The sequence below is a fragment of the Falco naumanni genome, chromosome 15 (assembly GCF_017639655.2).
Source record: "Falco naumanni isolate bFalNau1 chromosome 15, bFalNau1.pat, whole genome shotgun sequence".
Lineage (NCBI taxonomy): Eukaryota > Metazoa > Chordata > Aves > Falconiformes > Falconidae > Falco > Falco naumanni.
In genome coordinates this window covers 4899804-4918073 of record NC_054068.1, presented here as the reverse complement: position 1 = coordinate 4918073, position 18270 = coordinate 4899804, and the positions used below count along the sequence as shown (strand labels likewise).

The window sequence follows — 18270 nt, the reverse complement described above, 5'->3', positions numbered from 1 at the left end:
CATGTGCTTGTTCATCTTGTACTCAGAACTTCTCAGTCCCACGCTCAAATTTCCTTCAGTCCTTGGAAGAGAGTTCAGTGTCCAGGGCTCAGCTAGATGAATAAGCTGTGTAGTAAAGCACAGTGATTAATTAACTGCATTTTTATAGTTTTTCTTTTCTTGAATGAACCCCACATATATAGGCCTAATATAGACCTGAAAGGACAGGGACATTAATTGAATCTAGAACCTTTATGTGTAGAAAAGACTTAAAAGTACCACCTAGTCCATCCTCTTGATTTAAAGCAGGATCAGGTACTGAGACCAGTCTTGAGTGATCTTTGGATTAAGTTGGCATTCCATTAACCTAGTGTTAAAACCCTGCAATCGTAGGTATTCAGCATGTCCTCAGCACCCTCTTTTAATGGTTAGCTGGAAAGATTTCTTCAATATCTGTCTGAACCTTCCCACAACTGATACCCACAAAACCCTCTCTAGCTTCTTGTTATACTAGTTAGTACTTGGAGGACATGAGGAGTAATTAATCACTCTTTTACACTGAGATTTGTACACAGGCTTTGTGTACAAAACAAGTTTTCCTCACTTGAGCATAAGAAATAAAAATTCTATTTGTCCTATATTTAATGGGCTATGCTTTTTTAGAGCATAGGAAATGTGTAGGTTGGTTTAACAGGTGTAGTGCCACAGGTGGGAAACCTGAGTAAGCTGAAACTCTTCAGGTCTCTCCTGAGTGCCTGGCAGTGCGGGAAAGTTTGGTCAGTGCCAGGGCCAGGTCCTTAGGCTATGTAGCTGCTACTGGAGCCTGGTGCAAGCAGCTCAGGTATTGTAATTTTTTTGGTATCATTTGACAGAAGCCATCTGAATTTAAGGAAGCAAATGTTCCCAGTGGGTGACATCATGACAATGACTGGGAATGCAGTGCAATCTCGTGCAATGTTCCCTGGTCATCCCAGTCCAGGAGATGACATCATTATAATAACGTATATTTGCCCCTGACTTCAGAGTATGGATTTTATCTAAGGCTACAGTTCCCCTCAACTCTCTTAACAACTGGCTTCAGTTCCATCTCTGTTGGCCCTTGGTCCAAATAATCTTCAATGTCCTCTATCCTTATGATCACTTCACCTACTTCCACTCACTTCTAATTCTCTCCTACATATCAGTACTTCTCAGCGCCTTTCCATTTTCTTTCCCTCTCCTTGCTATTAACCTTGTCAAATACTCTTGTTTCTGTGGTAGAATTGGGAATTGAAAGCATCAGTGCTTTTGGATGAGCTATGGTAAGAAAACAGTTTCCCACTTTTAAACAACTCTCCTTCTGCCTTTATTGGAAAAAGTTGCAGGGTTTCATAAAGCAAGGTCAATAAATGAGAAAAACATAAAAGGTCTAGAAGTGTCAAATTCATAACTCCAAGGGAGCATAGAATATAGATCCAAATATTTCTCCTGGTTCCATGTGTTGAATCTGCATGCAGTCTTTGAATTTCTGCAGTGCGTGCAGATGGCAGCAATGCAGGAACCTCAAGCTTTGTGAATGCCGTGGTGCAAGGTTGCAGAAGTACACTCCCAGCTCTCTTCTCCCCTCTTTTTGAAGCATGACACAGTGTGGCGTATTCTTGAATGTGACCTGTAGTGTTTTGCTGGGTGATGCTGTAGTTCTGAACTATGACATTTATATTTGAGTAACTACTTTATCATAGGGTTTTTAGACTTTAAATATATTTTTTTACTTTTTACTCCTGACATAATTAATTTCTCAGAGAGTGATGCCAAATTTTCCAGTTGTAAGCTATTAATAGACTACAGATCACCAAAAGTTTTTGACTATGAGAAGCACATATTTATTCACTATAACGAGGTACCTTCTTAAGACCTTGTTTCATTGTTGTTTGGGTGGAGGCTTTTTGTTGTTTGGGGTTTTTTTGGGTGGTTGGTTGTTTTTTTTCCATGGGAGCAAAAGAATAAGTTAATCTACTCATAATTCATAATTCATCAAGGCTATAATCTATACGCTGATTAGAATAGACAATTTCAACTTCCCACATTTGTGGTGACAGGAGAAAGTTTTTCTTTTTTTTTTGTGGGTTGATAGCTTTAGGAGATTGCAGTGAATCTCTTAAAATGCCTGTCATGTCACCAACGTAAATTGCAGTGGGTGGTTTTACGCCAGGAAGGTCTTGCTGACTGACAGCCTTCTGTCAAAACCCCACTGTGAGCACAAGACCCTTTCTGCAAGGGTTCCTGGTCATGGAGGGCAGCACAGTCTGAGCACTGTGAAATTGTTCTAAACTACTACTGCTCCCAAATTCTGTGTTTTTTCCCCCTGCTTCCACTGTAGGGTAAGACTTTGCAAGCAGGGGTCTGCGACATGACAGACTGAGATAGGTTTGTCTGGAGGGATCGGAGTATCTGAGGGGAGAGAGCTTTTTGTTTCTTTTTTATTTATAATCCCTCTTGCTTTCAGCAAAATTCAATGAAATGGCAAATGAGCTGATGAAAGTCTGGTTTGTTATCCCACTGTGACTCCAAGTATAGTTTTCTTGCCCTCAAGTAAAGCAGAGGAAATGGGAGCAGCTTTTAGTTAAAAATGTGTAAGCAAGCCTAAAAGTTCTGCAGAAGCAGATCCTTCAGGTGCTGGGTTAGTTTCTGTGCAAGAGACTGGCTAATATAGAGCTCGGACTCCTCTCAGAGGAAACTCCTGCACAAATTCACAGAATCACAACTTTGTTCTTTGAAAATCCCACCTCAGGTTCCTAATGGCTTTGTCAGTGTGCGGGCTGGGTGGGGCTCAGGGCTCTGTGAGGAGAGGCGGGGCAGCCGCGAGCTGGACAGCGCCAGTTCCAGCAGGTTCCAGCAGGTTCTAGGCGGTTCCAGCCGGTTCTGCAGCTGCCTCACCAGAGGGCGCACCTGAGCTCATTAGCGCTGCTGGTGAGGACGGGGCAAAGCGCTGCCTGGGCGTGAGGCGTGAGGGGAAAGGTGTGAGCGGGAGCGAGCAGTGTGAACCCGGGGCGGAGGGGGAGCGGGAGGGAGGGCTCCATGTGCCGGAGCGGGATCCCCGCGGCTCCGGGAGGACCCTGCGCAGGAGCAGGTGGGTATGTCCCGAGGGGAGCTGCAGCCTGTGGAGGGGACTCGCGCGGGGGAGAAGTGTGAGGAGGAGGAGCCGCAGAGGAGCCATTAGGCACCGGCTGTGACCCCCCTTCCCCAGGCCCCCGCTCCCGGAGGGGAGGCAGAGGAGCCGGGCATGAAGGAGTGAAGCTGGGCCTGGGCAAAAGCGCGGGGAGGGAAGGTGTGGGTTTAATTTTGTCTTTTTCTCACCCTCCAAATCAATTTTAATTGGTGATTAATTAATTTTCTCCAAGTCAATTCTGTTTGGCATGTGGCGGTAATTGGTAAGCGATCTCCCTGTCTTTATCTTGACCCACGATATTTTTCATCGTGTTTTCTCCCCCGGTCTTGCTGAGGTGGGGGAGTGAGAGAGCGGCTGGGTGGGCGGCTGGGTGCACCTCAAGGTCAAGCGACCACTGTCAATTTGGCAAATAGTGTCCCATGTCTTGTGTTCTGTTTCTTATTCTGAAGTTTGAGCATCTGAGGTTTTTGCTTTTGGCCAATTCTTAATTTAACATTTCTCATAAATATTCATCATAAAATGAGGGTGTATTGAAGTTCTGGAACCAGCAACAGTTCTTTTTCCCTTTTGTGGTTTTACTTTGTGATTCAGTCCCAGTGAATGTCCAGGGAGGAAGGATCTCCATGAGGTCCTCTGGCAGCCCTTTCTTCAAGTCTGGAAATAGTTGCAAAATTTGATGAAATTTTGGTGAAATGTGGCCATCTGCTATGAGATTCTGTCTGTGCTTCAAGACCAGTTATAGAGATTAAATAGTCAGGAAAAGCTTAGGTATTGGCCAGACGGTGAGAGAATCTGGGATTATTTTTTTCCTTTAAAAACAACGATCCAATAAAGGAAGTATATACAATTAATTTAAACAATTATTCAGAGTGCTTTATTTGCAGTAAAACCCCATTGTCTTTGATCTTCTGTAGTTTGTATCCCTGTCTGTATTCCTTTCTGAATGTGTAATGCAGTTTTTAAAGTTTCAATAGAAATGAAGTGTAAAAACAAAATAGTGATAACATACAGATAAGTCAAAAGTCTACACTGACTGTAACTCAAGGAGTAGATGGGGAGTATAGAACGTATTGTCAAAAAAAAAAAAGCCATTCTTATGCAAATATATTGTTCTGAGATGTCAAAACCTGAAAAATTTACTTAGCAATTACAAGTTTGTGGTGAAGGCCTCTTAATCATATTAGCTGGTAGTTACATCACTAATATTTTCTCAAATATTTTGTGCAAAGTGAATCTACTGCAGCTGAAGAAGAAAAACTTGAGGCAAAGTCTCAAAACTTTGTACTTGAGAGACATTTTCCTCTTTATGTCAGCGTTCCTAAATATTTTACATCTTTCACGTAAAGTGAAACAGTATTGTTGGCAGCTGTGGTTGTAATTAAAAGTTCTCAATCCTTAGCTATACTAACAGTACAGCTCATGCAATATATCACAATCCTGGTAGTTCGTAAGAAATGTTATGGTTTGGTTTTTCTGTTAAGTAACACTTTTGCAGTAGACTGAGGTCAAATATTCTGTAAACAACCACTTCCAAGCATAAGGATTTACTGTATATCTGAAACCGTTTTGCCAGCAGAAGAGCCTTTAGAGATCCTGGGTTATGATGAAGAAGTTAATAAGGACTCTATTGCCCGATTTGTAGAACTAGGTGTGCGTTTTGTGCATTTGATTTGAGTGATCACAAAATGTTCATGTCCAGAGTGTTTTGTTTACCTCCTTCCTCCCCAATTAGCATGGTCAAAATCTCTTCATCCTTCTGAAAGTGCATATTCATAACATTTGCCTATGAATTATAGTAACACAAATATAAAGCTTCTTTGAAATGTTTTCCCCTTAGATTGGGAGACATTTCTTCCTGAGATCTGTAGACAAGCCAATAACATAAAGATGTTTGAAGTCTATGTGCCAAAGTATATACTTATAATTGTGTTTTTTCTTTTTTTTTTTCTTTCCCTCCCCTAGTGGAATTTGATGACTGCAAGGGGAATAACAAATTGAACTTCGAAGTTTCTAACCCAGACTTTAAGGTGGAACGTGACGGGTCTTTAGTTGCACTAAAGAATGTATCAGAAGCTGGCAGAGCCTTGTTTGTCCACGCGCGGTCTGAACATGCTGAGGATATGGCAGAAATTTTGATTGTTGGAGCAAATGAAAAACATGGTGCATTAAAGGTAAGATAAATATAAAAGATTAGAAGAAAGTGCCAAGGGGATAGAATCTTTTAAGTTGGAAAAGGTGTTTGAGGTTGGCAAGTCCCACCGTTAACCTAGCACTACCAAGTCCACCAATAAACCGTGTCCCTAAGCGCCACATCTGTAGGTCTTTTAAATACCTCCAGGGACAGTGACTTAGCCGCTTCCCTGGGCATCCTGTTCCAAAGCTGGACAACCCTTTCAGTGAAGGAAGTTTTCCTAACATCAAATCTAAGCCTCTCCTGGTGCAACTTGAAGGCATTTCCTCTTGTCCTGTTACTTGGGAGAAGAGACTAACACCCAGCTGCCTACAGCCTCCTTGCAGGTAGCTATAGAGAGTGATTATGACCCCCCTGGGCCTCCTTTTCTTCAGACTGAACACCCCCAGTTCCCTCAGCCACTTCTTATAAGACTTGTGCTCCAGACCCTTTACCAACTTTGTTGCCTCTCTCTGGACACACTTCAGCTCCTCTATGTCCCTCCTGAAGTGAGGGACCCAAAACTGCACCCAGTGTTTGAGGTGAAGCCTCACCAGTGCCAAGCACAGGGGGACAGTCACTGCCCTGGGCCTGCTGGCCACCCTGTTCCTGATACAAGCCAGGAGGCTATTGGCCTCAGCCACCTGGGCACACGGCTGGCTAGATATTTGCATGTGCCATCTGGGACTGTAGGCTGTTTTAATCTGTTAGCAGAGATTAGAATCTGTCTTCAGTCTAGATATTGCTGTAACATTTTAGCCCTTAGTTTAACTTAAAATAGAAATTTGCCGTCTTTTGAAAGATGTATTGCATCATCAGGTGTAAATGCTAAACATTCATAAAGAAGTGATTCAAATGAAAGAGCCCCAGTGTCAAAATTGGCTGGTTCTTCTGATGTACATTATGCCAGATAACCACAGTTTGGCCACAAATGAAAATGGAAAAACACAGTCTAATTGTGTAATTTAGAATTTACAGAATCTTCATGTTCACTCAAAGTCTGTGTCTGAGAACTAAGTCTATGTTGTGGAATTTAAATTTTCATGTAGGTCTGCTTATCTGATATTGTTATGTGTTAACTATAAACACCTGCACACAAATAGCAACAGATATTTAAATTTTGTCTCTATGCACTAGTATTTTTTGTTCCACCCTGTTCACTGAATGTGTCCTTTCTTTTCCGCTTCTGAATTTCAGTGCAATACTAACCCCATACTATGGGGGAAAAGTGCTTCACTAATTGATAGAATTGTTTACTTCACACCCATGAAAGTGTAACAAAAGGAAATGTGAGGTAGCCTTTGCTTCTGTGTCATGGCATTTAGGTGAGAGGCAGGCAAGGCAGTGGCTTATTAAACTGTTAAGCCTGCTACCTTCACAGAGCTATAATTTCAAGGAAGTATAAAGAAACCATGACAAAAATGACTGATCTGTTGTCTTATTTCAGTATTTAGGCTTTCAGCTGCCAGCATTCTGATATATCCAATAATAGCTTAGTATAACTTAAGTCTTCCATTTAAAAAAGTTAGCTTTAGGGGAAAGGTTGAACAAACCCCTGTCCATGGCTGAGGAAATGTTTTGATCTGCACTTTAAGCAGAATGTGATGTGAATATAGATTGCTAGCAGGAAAATACCAGAATGTGTAACTGCAGAGAGCTGATCAGAACACTGAAATAGAATTGAATTCTATTTAAATACGCTGTTTTCTCACAAAGTTAAATTTTAACAAAGTCATACTTCAGAGAGTCTTTTACATGGTGGAGCTATGGATTTAGGATCACGCAGTGCCAAATTCAGTGTAGGAAAGCTGCACTTGCTGGAGTTGGGCATTTGGCTGTCCTGTGTCTCAGACTAGTAAGGCATTCTCCTTCTGATGCATTCACAAGAATGTTCAAATTTTGTTTTCACTCCAGGTTTTCAAATCTTAGGAACAGTTTCAAAATGGGAATTTTCATCTCCAGATAGAAGTTACTGAAACCACATAGGAGTTTGAGACATCTCTGACAGGTTGTCTGAAGTTAAACTTCAGGGGATTGGTCTGAAGATCTGATTCTCCGAGAATCATTCTGTTTTATTGTGGTTTTCTTCTAGAAGCAGCCCTTCAATGTCTTTGAGGGGAGCTATTCTATAGAAGTTACAATCTAGGGGAAATCTTGTCTTGTAGTAAGGACTAACAGGTGTGTATTTGCACAGACTATAACATAGCTTTGCCAGTGACCTTTTCTTTTTATGTCCTGCTTGGGTTCTGAGTAGTATCCCCTCAAAGTGTTCCAGCAATATTAATTAATGCTTAGTGTTGAAATCTATCACCAGACTACGTTCAAAAGCCAAGTCTGATTTGCCCCCGCTTCTGAATTCTCTTCCAATCACTTTGTGTTGATTCAGAGAAAGAAACCCAGTCTAAATATGGCACATTCTACCACTTGCCCGTCTTCCCTCATAGGTGACTCCTCAAAACAATATTACAGCATCATCTCTACCTGCATTCATAACTTCTGTATGGATTTTGATGTTCAGCTCATAATTAGATTACACTTTAGTATGGGGAGTCTCGGTGTGTGCAGTGCCACTGGGAGTTACACAATGCATTATTGTGTCCTGGGAAATCCATCTAGTGAGGATCATGCCCTTCTTCAAGGGAATATAAAGATCTTTAGGGCTGGCTGTCCTACTCTGGCCTCAGCCAGCACTCTGTAGCTGTTAAGTATTTTTTTTTTTTTAAACAACTGTTTCAGTTATTGTTTGCCTATTTTAAACACAACACAGACACTCTTGTCGCTCTGTTTGTCATACTTGAGAAGGATATAAAGATTTTAGCGTCCTATCTAAAGTGATTTTATGATAAATTTGAACTTAATCCTGTACTTTTGCAGTCTAAATGTGTCAGCATGGAAACAGCAGAACTGCTCCATCTGTTTATGCAAGGAATCTTGGCTACAGAATGCTCAGATGGATCCTTAGTAATTCAGCATAATTCTGTAGGGTTAAGATGAGCACATGCTAGAGCACTGCTTAGCATTCAGTACTTAGAGTACAGTACCTTGTTTAATTAGGGGATAAGTAGTTCTTAAGTATTTCCCCACTGCCAGCAACTGCTGTTTCTTTTCTGAAAGCATGTAACCTACATCTGTGAAATCCCATTGTTAATGTTTCTAATTGCAGATTCCCAATGTGTTTGGAAATGACTGACAACAATGATCTCTAATGTGCTGACTGGCAGTTCAGAGCCTAGGAAGAGATAGTATAATTCATAAAACTTTCTGATTACAACCAACCATACTTTAGACAAATACTGAAAATATTTAGAGGTGTAATCTGGCATGTGCAGAAAAGCTTTTGGTATTCCTGTGGCGGAGGGGTGTGGTTCTTTACTGCTGAAGATGTGGGAATATTCCAGCTGGCCTCACTGATCACTCCTACATGATTAACTTCATGGCCATAGTATAGTCAGTGGCTGCTAGAATACCGCTTAGTATTTAACTCTGCTTTTTGAGTCTGAAGTGCATATATATTAGATCTGCAGACCCTGTATCTCAGATCAAAACCACCTTTCTATTAAAAGGTGGCCATGACAACAATATGAGTAGATGGTTCCTCAACACCATCAGCCAACTTGGCTATTGCTTTCTGATCACAGAACCTTTTGCAGGATCTAGTGTCAGAAGAGTACATGCAGCACTGTTACTTTTCCAGATGTCTGAACGTTTCTGCAAAGTATCTGTACCTACAGATATGCATACATGTTGTTGAGAGCAAAAATCTGTATGTCAGATTACAGTGAGATTGCTTTCTACAACCTGTTGTTACTGCCCCTTTCCTCTGATCGTTTTGGCTAGATATATTGGTTTCTGTCTCTCTTGACAGAGGGGAGTATTCACAAAAAAAAACCCAACAACCTGTCACTTTTGAGAGAGATGTAGAATGAGTGTACAGAAGGGTTGCCAAGGGCCTATGGAAGGTGTAACATTATATTGTGTCATTTTGAATAGTTCCGGGTGTGTACACATTTGCACCCTCAGGCAGTTGGAGTGCTCAGTGAAAGAAATGACGTTCCCTTGCATTCACCATGGGGTAGGGCTGGTGAGGCATGCACATCTGTGCTTGTGCTCTGCTTTGCCTGATGTTTGCTTAATAACCTTTTACACAGTCAGGACTTAAGTTCTTGGTGACATTAAAAAAAGACATGGAAATGTTTTGACTCACCCAGGACCCCAAAATGAACTTTGGGTTCATTCTGAATAATTAAATCGATTTGCAAAGGTTTGAATCCATAATGGAAAAATAAATCATTTGCAAACCCTAGCTGGGAACAAACTGACTGAGCCAATAAGTGGCAATATTTTATTTTTTTTTTAACTTATGTCTTACCCAATGCTTTGCCCCTGCTTTGTTTTAAGGAAATAGTAGGTAATTTTATGGAAAAAAGTTGGAAATTTGATCACATTTGAGCATTTGACAAGACATAGTCGATCTATTTATTTATTTATTTAGACAGTCTGGTTTTGTGAAAGATGGCAAGTATAGCCAATCTTTTGTAGAGTCTCATAACAAATTGTGAGTTGCAAAAGGCAGCAAGCTGGGCATTGAACAACATTCTCTAAAGCTAAATAAAATCGTTGTCTGCTCATCCTCCCCCTTTGTAATCTAACGCTGATTTTAATGAATATACCCTTAATACACTCAGACCTAAATGGAAAACCTTGGGAAACTTTCTCTGCTTTTTTCAGTGTGTTGGCAAAATGCAAACCTTTCCCCCCACCTAGCAAAGGGAGTTATTTAGAACTTTTATTTGTTATTGCATCACAGAAACAGGGTGAAGGATGGGGGGAGTGAGATATCAAGAGTCTGGCACTAAAGCAGATAAGAGGGCAGGCAGATATTCAGAAATTCCAGGTTGGTAGTAACTTCACTGTATGGTGCTCAGCGGTCTTCCATACAGAAGGATAAAATGATTAAATAGAAACTGTCAAACCCTCAGGACACTTTTCAGGCACTAGATGGAAAAAGAATAGGAGAAAGAAAAGAAGAGATAAGAGGGACAAACACACCCTGAAACAGCATGTTGTGGACAAAGAAAGTTTAAAATAATCTCCAGCAGTAGCTCAGATTGAAGGGAATGAAGTTGCTTTCGTCCTGCTACTCTATCCAGTCCACTTTTTAACAGCTAGGGGCTAGTCAGGTATTCTGCTTCTACTTTTGCCTTTGTTAAACCATTGCTTTTCCCAGCATCAGTACCCTCCTATGTTTATACAGCAGGGACAGGAGAGGCAGCCTGGCTGAAAAATTCCCCAGCTGCCTTGCAGACCTGAATTCTATTTCTTACTAAGTCACTGCCTGGATGTACATGTTCATCCAAGTTGCTTTATGCCTGTGCCTGTTTTCTAAAGTATCAAACAGAAATAATGAAACTAAGCTCCTTGGATTTAAACGTTAGCATTTCTTGTTTGTATCTTACTCTCTGCTTTATCCCTGCAGAGTAGAGATTGCAAATTTTATTGATATGAGATAAAAAAGTGCCTAGAGCCTAAAATCCTACCTGTATGGCTTTCTGTCTTCGAACAGATGATGAAGGATCAATAATCTTATTATGAATCAGGATCTTCTCATACAAAACACATTCATGCAAGGAAGTGAATAGCTCAGTTTAGTCATCTGGCAGTTCAATAATTTATTTGGAAAATAAGATCAAGAATGAGCCTCTCTCATACAGCAAGGAATTGTTCCCATTAATGTATATTAGTGGGGTTTTTTTAGGTTAGAATAGAGTTCCAAGTAGGCTGAAAATGACTGTGCAAAAAGCATGAATATGGACTCTCATGAGATATTGATAAACAGGCTAGAATAGATTAATATTATTAGATTTTGCATATAGCAGTTGCTGCAAAAAGTAATGCACTGCATAAATAAAATACCATTTTTTTCATTTCATTTTAAGGCACAAAATACAGTAAGTCACTGGGATACACTGATATCTATGATACACTTATGAGGGTTGTACTGATCAAAACAGCATATAGAATAGCATTTTCAGAAAAACTGTGGAGATATTTTGCCTTTGGCTATGATGGTGTCCTTCTGGCATATAAAGGTAGGTTTTCTTAAAGAGAAAAGAAAAGAAAAATCATGTTCTCACTTTTGCGTTCAGTTTGGCAGGAAGCTTAACATGGTAACATTCTCCTACTAGCTATTAAATTATTAACTTGTTATTACTTCTTATACTTCAGTTTATCACACTGCAAGTGCCTGTTGACTTGGAATTCATGCATAAAAAGCTGAGGTATAAGTGATTTTAGAATTTAATATTTGTGTGTTGATGGTATTTTGGTAAATGACTTTTCCCTGCTTTAATCACCAGAGAGAGGAAGCGTTCTTTTTTTTTTTTTTTTTTTTTTAAGTCTGCAATGCTACATTGCAGGTTTCACAGAATACATCTTAATTAATGTCTATGAAAGCAAGAGCTTGTTCTCATCAATGGGTCATTCTGTAGTATCATTTAGCTGCCTTTTTGACTATATTTTTATAAAAATCCTCTTTGCAGGCCACTTGCTGTTGAGGAAACAACAAAGAGCTCCTTTTATATAAGAAACCTCCTTAACTACTGAAATAAGCTATTTTCCATAGAAATTCCAGTCACCTACTGTCCCTTTTTATCCTTCAGTCTGATCGAGAACCTGCTGAAATAATCAGATTCTAGCAGACTTTAGATCAAACCCACAAAGCTGGAGTTCTGTCTGACTGCCGTACCGGCGTGAGTCCCGTAACTGTTTGCTGGGCTCTTCTTGAGTGACCCTGCAAGCCCCATGGCAGTGCGCAGCGGTTAGGATTTTTCATACATAGCCACACTCTCACTTTTACTTGGCTCTGCAGCAGAACCTCACCTCTATTGACGGACTTGTGCTTTCCCTCAGGCCTGGACTGAATTTATACTTCCAGCTTCACTCTGCAGATTCCCACCACCAAAGAAATGCAGGTTTCATATACACTGGCTTTGGAGTTTGCTCTGACAAAGATCCATTTATCTGAGAATTATTATGGTGCCAAGAGATGTGGCAGTTACCATAGCAACAATTACATATTGTGTTGAATACCAGAGTAAATACTATAAAGAACATGAGCCACTGGTGATTTTCATTAATTTAGTGTTCCTTATTTGGGCAAAGTGTGTCTTGTAAGTTTATTCACTGTACATATAAATGCTTGGATCAAACGTGTGGGCTAGCTTTCCTTCTATTTCCCTCAGTGCACAACTTCAGCATGTAAATGAGAAGTACTTGGTTATTTAAGGAGAGAAAAATGGTCTTATAGACTGGAAACATGAATAATTGACTGTGAAACAAGAAGGTGTTAGCTTCTGTGAATGTTCAGTGCCTTTCTCTATGAGTAATCTACATTCAGATTTTATGTGAGCTAGGGATGCATTTATCCAGGAAAAGGGACTTTGTGCTTTTCAGCAGCAAGCAGAGCTAAGACAAGTATAGAATATGTTTAACAGGGATTTAAAGGTGAAATGAGATGGTCTTTGAAACAAATGCAAACCTTGTTAATTATTCCAAATTGTTAACAGACTAATGAAAAATGACAGACAAAGATATTCTAAATGACTGCATTTTATTTGAAAACTACTAAAATCATAATTCCTTTCAGCCCTGAACTGCATTTAGACTTGTTAGTTTTCCCTGCAGTAACAAGTATTGTCCACAGGACGTTTTCACTATTGCTTGCTGTGCTTCTGGTGTAAACCAAAGGTCTTTGTGGAAGCTCCACACCAAATGCGATTCTGGAATGCAACAATTTTATTCTATGTTCTTTTGAAACACACTTAGGTCTTATCCTTCATCCATAAGACTTAATGGCAAAGCTTCCATAAATCTCAGTGGGAGAGATGATTCAAAGATTGATGAAGTCTCTTAACTGGACTAAAATTCACACTGGCACAGGGTGCCAAGAAAATACCTACTTGCCTCTTGCCCCTAAAACATTTTTAGAAGAGTTTGAACGGTAGATAATTTATGTGAAGACATTTTGAGTTTAATTAGTTTCTTTTTATGATCTAGGATGCTAACTGTCCTTTACCCATTAAAAAAAAAAAAATCTACTAAATTTTGTGGATGAGTGATAAACCGTCATGCATTGACATGTAATTTTTTTCCAAGTTGTTATTGTCTGCGTTCATCCTGAAAGTATTCTGACATACAGAAGACTATGCCAATCCTATGTGTTAGTCTCCAGAGACTGATGGAGTTGTATGGCAATTTGTGCCAGAAATGTGGGGAACTTTTACAGGAGCCATTTGGAAAAGGTTTAAATTTTAAATTCATTGTAGTAAATGAGGACGTAAGTGGGAAAGCAACAGGCTAAGCATGATTTAGTAGAACATTAAGCAAGATCATAAAGGATAAGTAGATGTCTCTTAGGATACGTAATATCTTTCATTTATAAAGCAGCTTTCATCCTGTAAGACCCTTAAAGTGTAACTATTAAGTACAGAGAAAGAATATTTATGCGTGCATGTCTGTATACATACATCTGTAAAAAGAGCTATTTGCACAGATATCTTTGTTGTTTATAAGACTTTTCCACATCAGGATAGGAAGATTAATTTTTAAACAAGAGGTTTGGGAAAAGACGTGGTCATTTCTATACAATATTAAAATTGCCATGACATCCTTAATGTCCTCAAATCCTTAATGAACAAGAGATGTTACAGAAACCAAAAGAACCTGTGAGACTTCTGGTGCAGAAGAAAAATTGTCCATTTCCTTCGACAGTTTTTCTCTCATCTGACATGCAGGAATGATGCAGTCAGTATATGAGAACTAGTCCAGTTTCACCAGCGATACCTCAGATTTATTAAGGAACAGACACAATTCCAAGAGGAGGACAGAGTTCTGTCCAAAATGAAACTCAGAGTTCTTTTTTGTGTCAGATGCAAAATATTCTGGTATTTTCCCACTACAAGCTTTTCCATCAGCTTCCAGAAACAGGGTGGATTTGAGAAAGCCATAATAGGAGAAATTATTCACATGAAGAGATGATTCCCTGAGTAAGGGTTTAGTCATTTCTCTTTATCAGAGACATCAAGAATCATCCTTAATGATTGCCCCAATAGTTCCATGCTGGTTTTCACAAACCTGAAGGAGCATTTATTATGGTTATTATAGTAACACCTATCTCAGCACACATCTTAAGCATTTAATGGAGCATCACAGGATAAAAATCTACATTTGTCCTCCCACAAGAATTGATTCTGCTACTACAAGGACAGATGGCTCCTTATGGACCTAAAATTCCTTACTTGTTGCAATTCTGTTGCTTTCAAGAGTATTCCTTTGTATCTTATTTTACAGCTAGCTTTCTTAAGTACCTAGAATAACTTGGCAAGTTGAAGAATGACAGAGTTAAATCTTAATATAATTTGGTATCTCCATAATAAACAACTCTGTTAATATTTACAATCATCTTGGAGTTATTAATCATCCAGCTCCTCGCTTCATATTTCACCACCAAATCAAACTAAATAACCTTTGTATTAAGCAGTTGTTCTATCTTAAAAATAGCTTCCCCTCTTACCAAGAAGGCACTTAGTGATAGTGATTACACAGGAAGAGAGCGGAGGGGCAATAGGTTGATTTAAGCCAGCCAGTAGCTCTGTTAGGTACAATAATTGGCTGCTGCTAATACTATTGGTACCGCTACAATTCCTCAGTGTTCTTCATTACTATGGAAAAGGTAGATTCTTGTTTAAGGTTATGGGCAAACAGATGTAATAGTAGGAAAGAAGAGCCTCTAGTTTCTTAACAACCTCACTATGACTATACTTTGGTGCATAGCTGTAAACAAGAAGTTTCCTGGTGAGTAGGAACAGATTTGTTAAAATATTTTTAGTAATTGTTCTGGTGACTGCTTTTATTCAAGTTCCAGCAGCACAAAGTCATCTAGTCAGCAACTGTTCTAACTACCATGAACAAATACACCTTAATTTACCTGCAAGTCAGTAAACACCCTTGTGGTTGATGGTGTTCAATACTTGTTAAACCATTTGGCATATTGTTTGAACTCAGTAGGAAATTATTTTGAAATCATTTGTCTTTCATTTCTTTTCTACCTCCAGAATTACCTGGTGGTTTTGAGATAAATGAAGCATGGATCTAGTATATGCAGCTTTTAAGATAAGGAATAGAGTATAATCTTTTTAAAATGAGAGCTGGATCTAGCTTTTGGTGTACTGGTCTTCTGGTGGACTAAGTTGTATGACCTTAATACAATACTGCAGCTTCTGCTGCTTAAAAGTGTCCTTTTTTGCATCATCAATCAGAAATGGGTTAAATGTTTTACTTTATTTAAAGTACATTTGTCACAATGGAGAACAACTGAATATTTTACGTGGCCAAGTGCCCTGTTCTACAGTTTGTCAAGGCAGTACGCATGAACTGGGTAGTTTGTTTCTTTGTGTGGGTTTGGGGTTTTTTGTTGTTGTTTTTGGTGGTTGTTAGGGGTTTTTTTTGAGGGGGGTGTTCATTTATTTTTATTTTGAACATTGTGACATAACTTACGTATTCACAAATGGAAATTTGGGGTCTTGTGTGTGTGTAAACTTTGCCTTTAGGTTGCTTGTATCTTGCATGAGTGTAAATGACAAGATTTTCTGGAGCTTTAAGGACTTTGCTAATAATAAATAACACAAACATTTTCATATCCTCATGATGCCCAATGTCTTTTCAGAGTTATTAGAACAAGCATGCCAAATTTATACATCAGATGAGGATTTATACATTTTGCAGACTTAAAGGCAATAATCTATGAGTATTTTAAAAAAATCCAATTTCTTTTTAATTCTCCTAGATCCCATTTGATGCTGTCTGTTAACATGTTGAATGTTTGTGGGGGGTTTTTTGCTCTTTGCCTTTTTTTTTTTACAGTATTGAACACTGTTGTGCTGTATAAAGATTTGTCTTATAATTACCTGGAAGAAAGGCGACAGTACAAGTTTTTTAAAATCTGGAAGACTGTACCAAGCTTTAAATAATCAGCTATTAATACAGAAATTTTTGTTATAGGGATTTCAAGTGTATGATCCTGTGAACTACTGGACTATCCTAGGAGATGCTAAAGATTTTATGCATGCACTGACATTAGTACACATTGATATCACCCAACTTTTTTGATGTCCCCAAAAAGGAAATGCTATTAAGAAACCTGTTCGTGTTTGTGCTGCTAATAATTTAAAAGGCTATATCAAAATGCAGAGGGTCTCCTTCAAGCACAACAGTGTGGTGATAAAGTAGCATATCATATCAGCCCCCATGAAATAGGACACTTGAGTGCTCTCATGAGGCATATAATTCTGATTTGGATATTGTTGAACTCACCAACAAGAATTCCAGTAAATTAAAAATTCCTGATTGGCTGACAAATACTACACTTGGCAGTTTCTGCTCTAGACAGGAAGAATATTCGCATACCTGTGACTTGTTTTTTTTTCCCCCTGAAGTTGAAATCAAAAGTCAGCCACTCCTGTTTGATACGAAATTCATGACTGCTGAAAGACTAGGTAGACAAAACCTCTGTCAGATGTACTTGGTCATTGTGCTCCAACATGACAGCACCTGGCAACAAGAATACTCAGGTTAGATCTTCTGTTCTCATTGCTGCGAACTATAAAGTCATGCCTTAGATTAAGATACTTACTACATTAGTATTTTGTATTTGACTTGGCATGCATTAATACTACCCTTTGCAGCAGAATTGCCTGCTAGAAATAAAAGCATGTAGGCTGGATTCCTGATTTAGGAAATGGGGATTTCATTATTTGTTTGGTTACTGGCTCAGTCAACAGTTATCTTATCAGTCATAGGTTTATTCATTTACTATTATTAAATATATCAAAACTGAGCCACCATACTGAGAGGTTCATTAGAACTGTTCACATGTATTTAATTTCCAAATATGTTCGTAGAAACATTACTAGTATTACATTGGTGTGGGATATTGTGAAAGAGAGATTTAAAAAATATATTCTTTTTAATGCATGCGTAGTAGTTTTGTGTTGAGAAATATAACGTAGGAACATGCACATGTAGAGTTTTTTAATGAAAAAAAGAAACAGTATGTGTCAATTTTTTGACAGTCGTGTTCCTGCTACTTAATTGAAATCATAACCATAAAATTGATACAATTGGTGGTTCTGTCCACTCTGTTTCAATAATGCCTGCAATTTGATACTAAGGAATTTTTATTTGTTTGCTTCTCTTCTGGTTTTCCACAGAGGTGAATTGTTTCAGTAGCAGGTCAAGGGAAATCTTGTCAATTCTTCCATGTGATCAACTTAAAGTGATGCAAAGTTCTACCCACTTCCTGTACTTTTTGGTAATTCTAAAAGGGGGTAAAGGGGGAAGAATTCTCCTGTCTATGTCAAAAGGACTATGGATGGTTCAAACTGTGTGTCCTTATCGCTTATGTAGCTGTGTAGAGCAGGTTAAGTAACTTTCTGACTTTGTCTGCAGACAAATTTATTTTCTCTGTGCTGCTGTATTGTGTTGTCCTCACGTGGTTTGGTCTCTGACCCCCCACTCCTAACAACCATCCTTTTGGGGGTGATACTGTCATTAAAGTCAGAAAAGTCTGTTGTGCTTTGTATGACCTGCAAGCCAAGAATTAAGGTGGAGGTAGGAGGAGGGGATGTTAAAACTTCAGTTTAAACATTGAAAGTAAAAATGGAGAAGATATGGCTCGCTTTGAATTCATTGCTGACAAAGTAACATATATACGTGAGGTACAGCTTGAAGCTTTAAGTTACAGTGTTGATTTTAGGTGTGATTATTCACAAAACCATGTAATTAATCTGTCATAGGAAAAAGAGAGCAGTACACCAAATGCAATCTCCATTAAGTCAACAGGAGTCGTTCCACCTATTTTAATGAGCTTTGAATCTATTCATAAATCTGCTATGAGGAGTGTCCAAATCAAAATTTA

General features: G+C 38.9%; 1 protein-coding gene across 2 annotated transcripts in view; it reads left to right on the top strand.

Moving 5' to 3' along the window:
• Positions 1 to 18270, top strand: part of CDH13 (cadherin 13) — a 504987-nt gene that overhangs the window by 167551 nt on the left and 319166 nt on the right. For both annotated transcript variants that reach the window (XM_040614995.1, XM_040614994.1), the window contains exon 3: positions 5090 to 5298. In XM_040614995.1, the coding sequence (XP_040470929.1) occupies positions 5090 to 5298 (209 nt within the window). The remainder of the gene's footprint in view (positions 1 to 5089; positions 5299 to 18270) is intronic.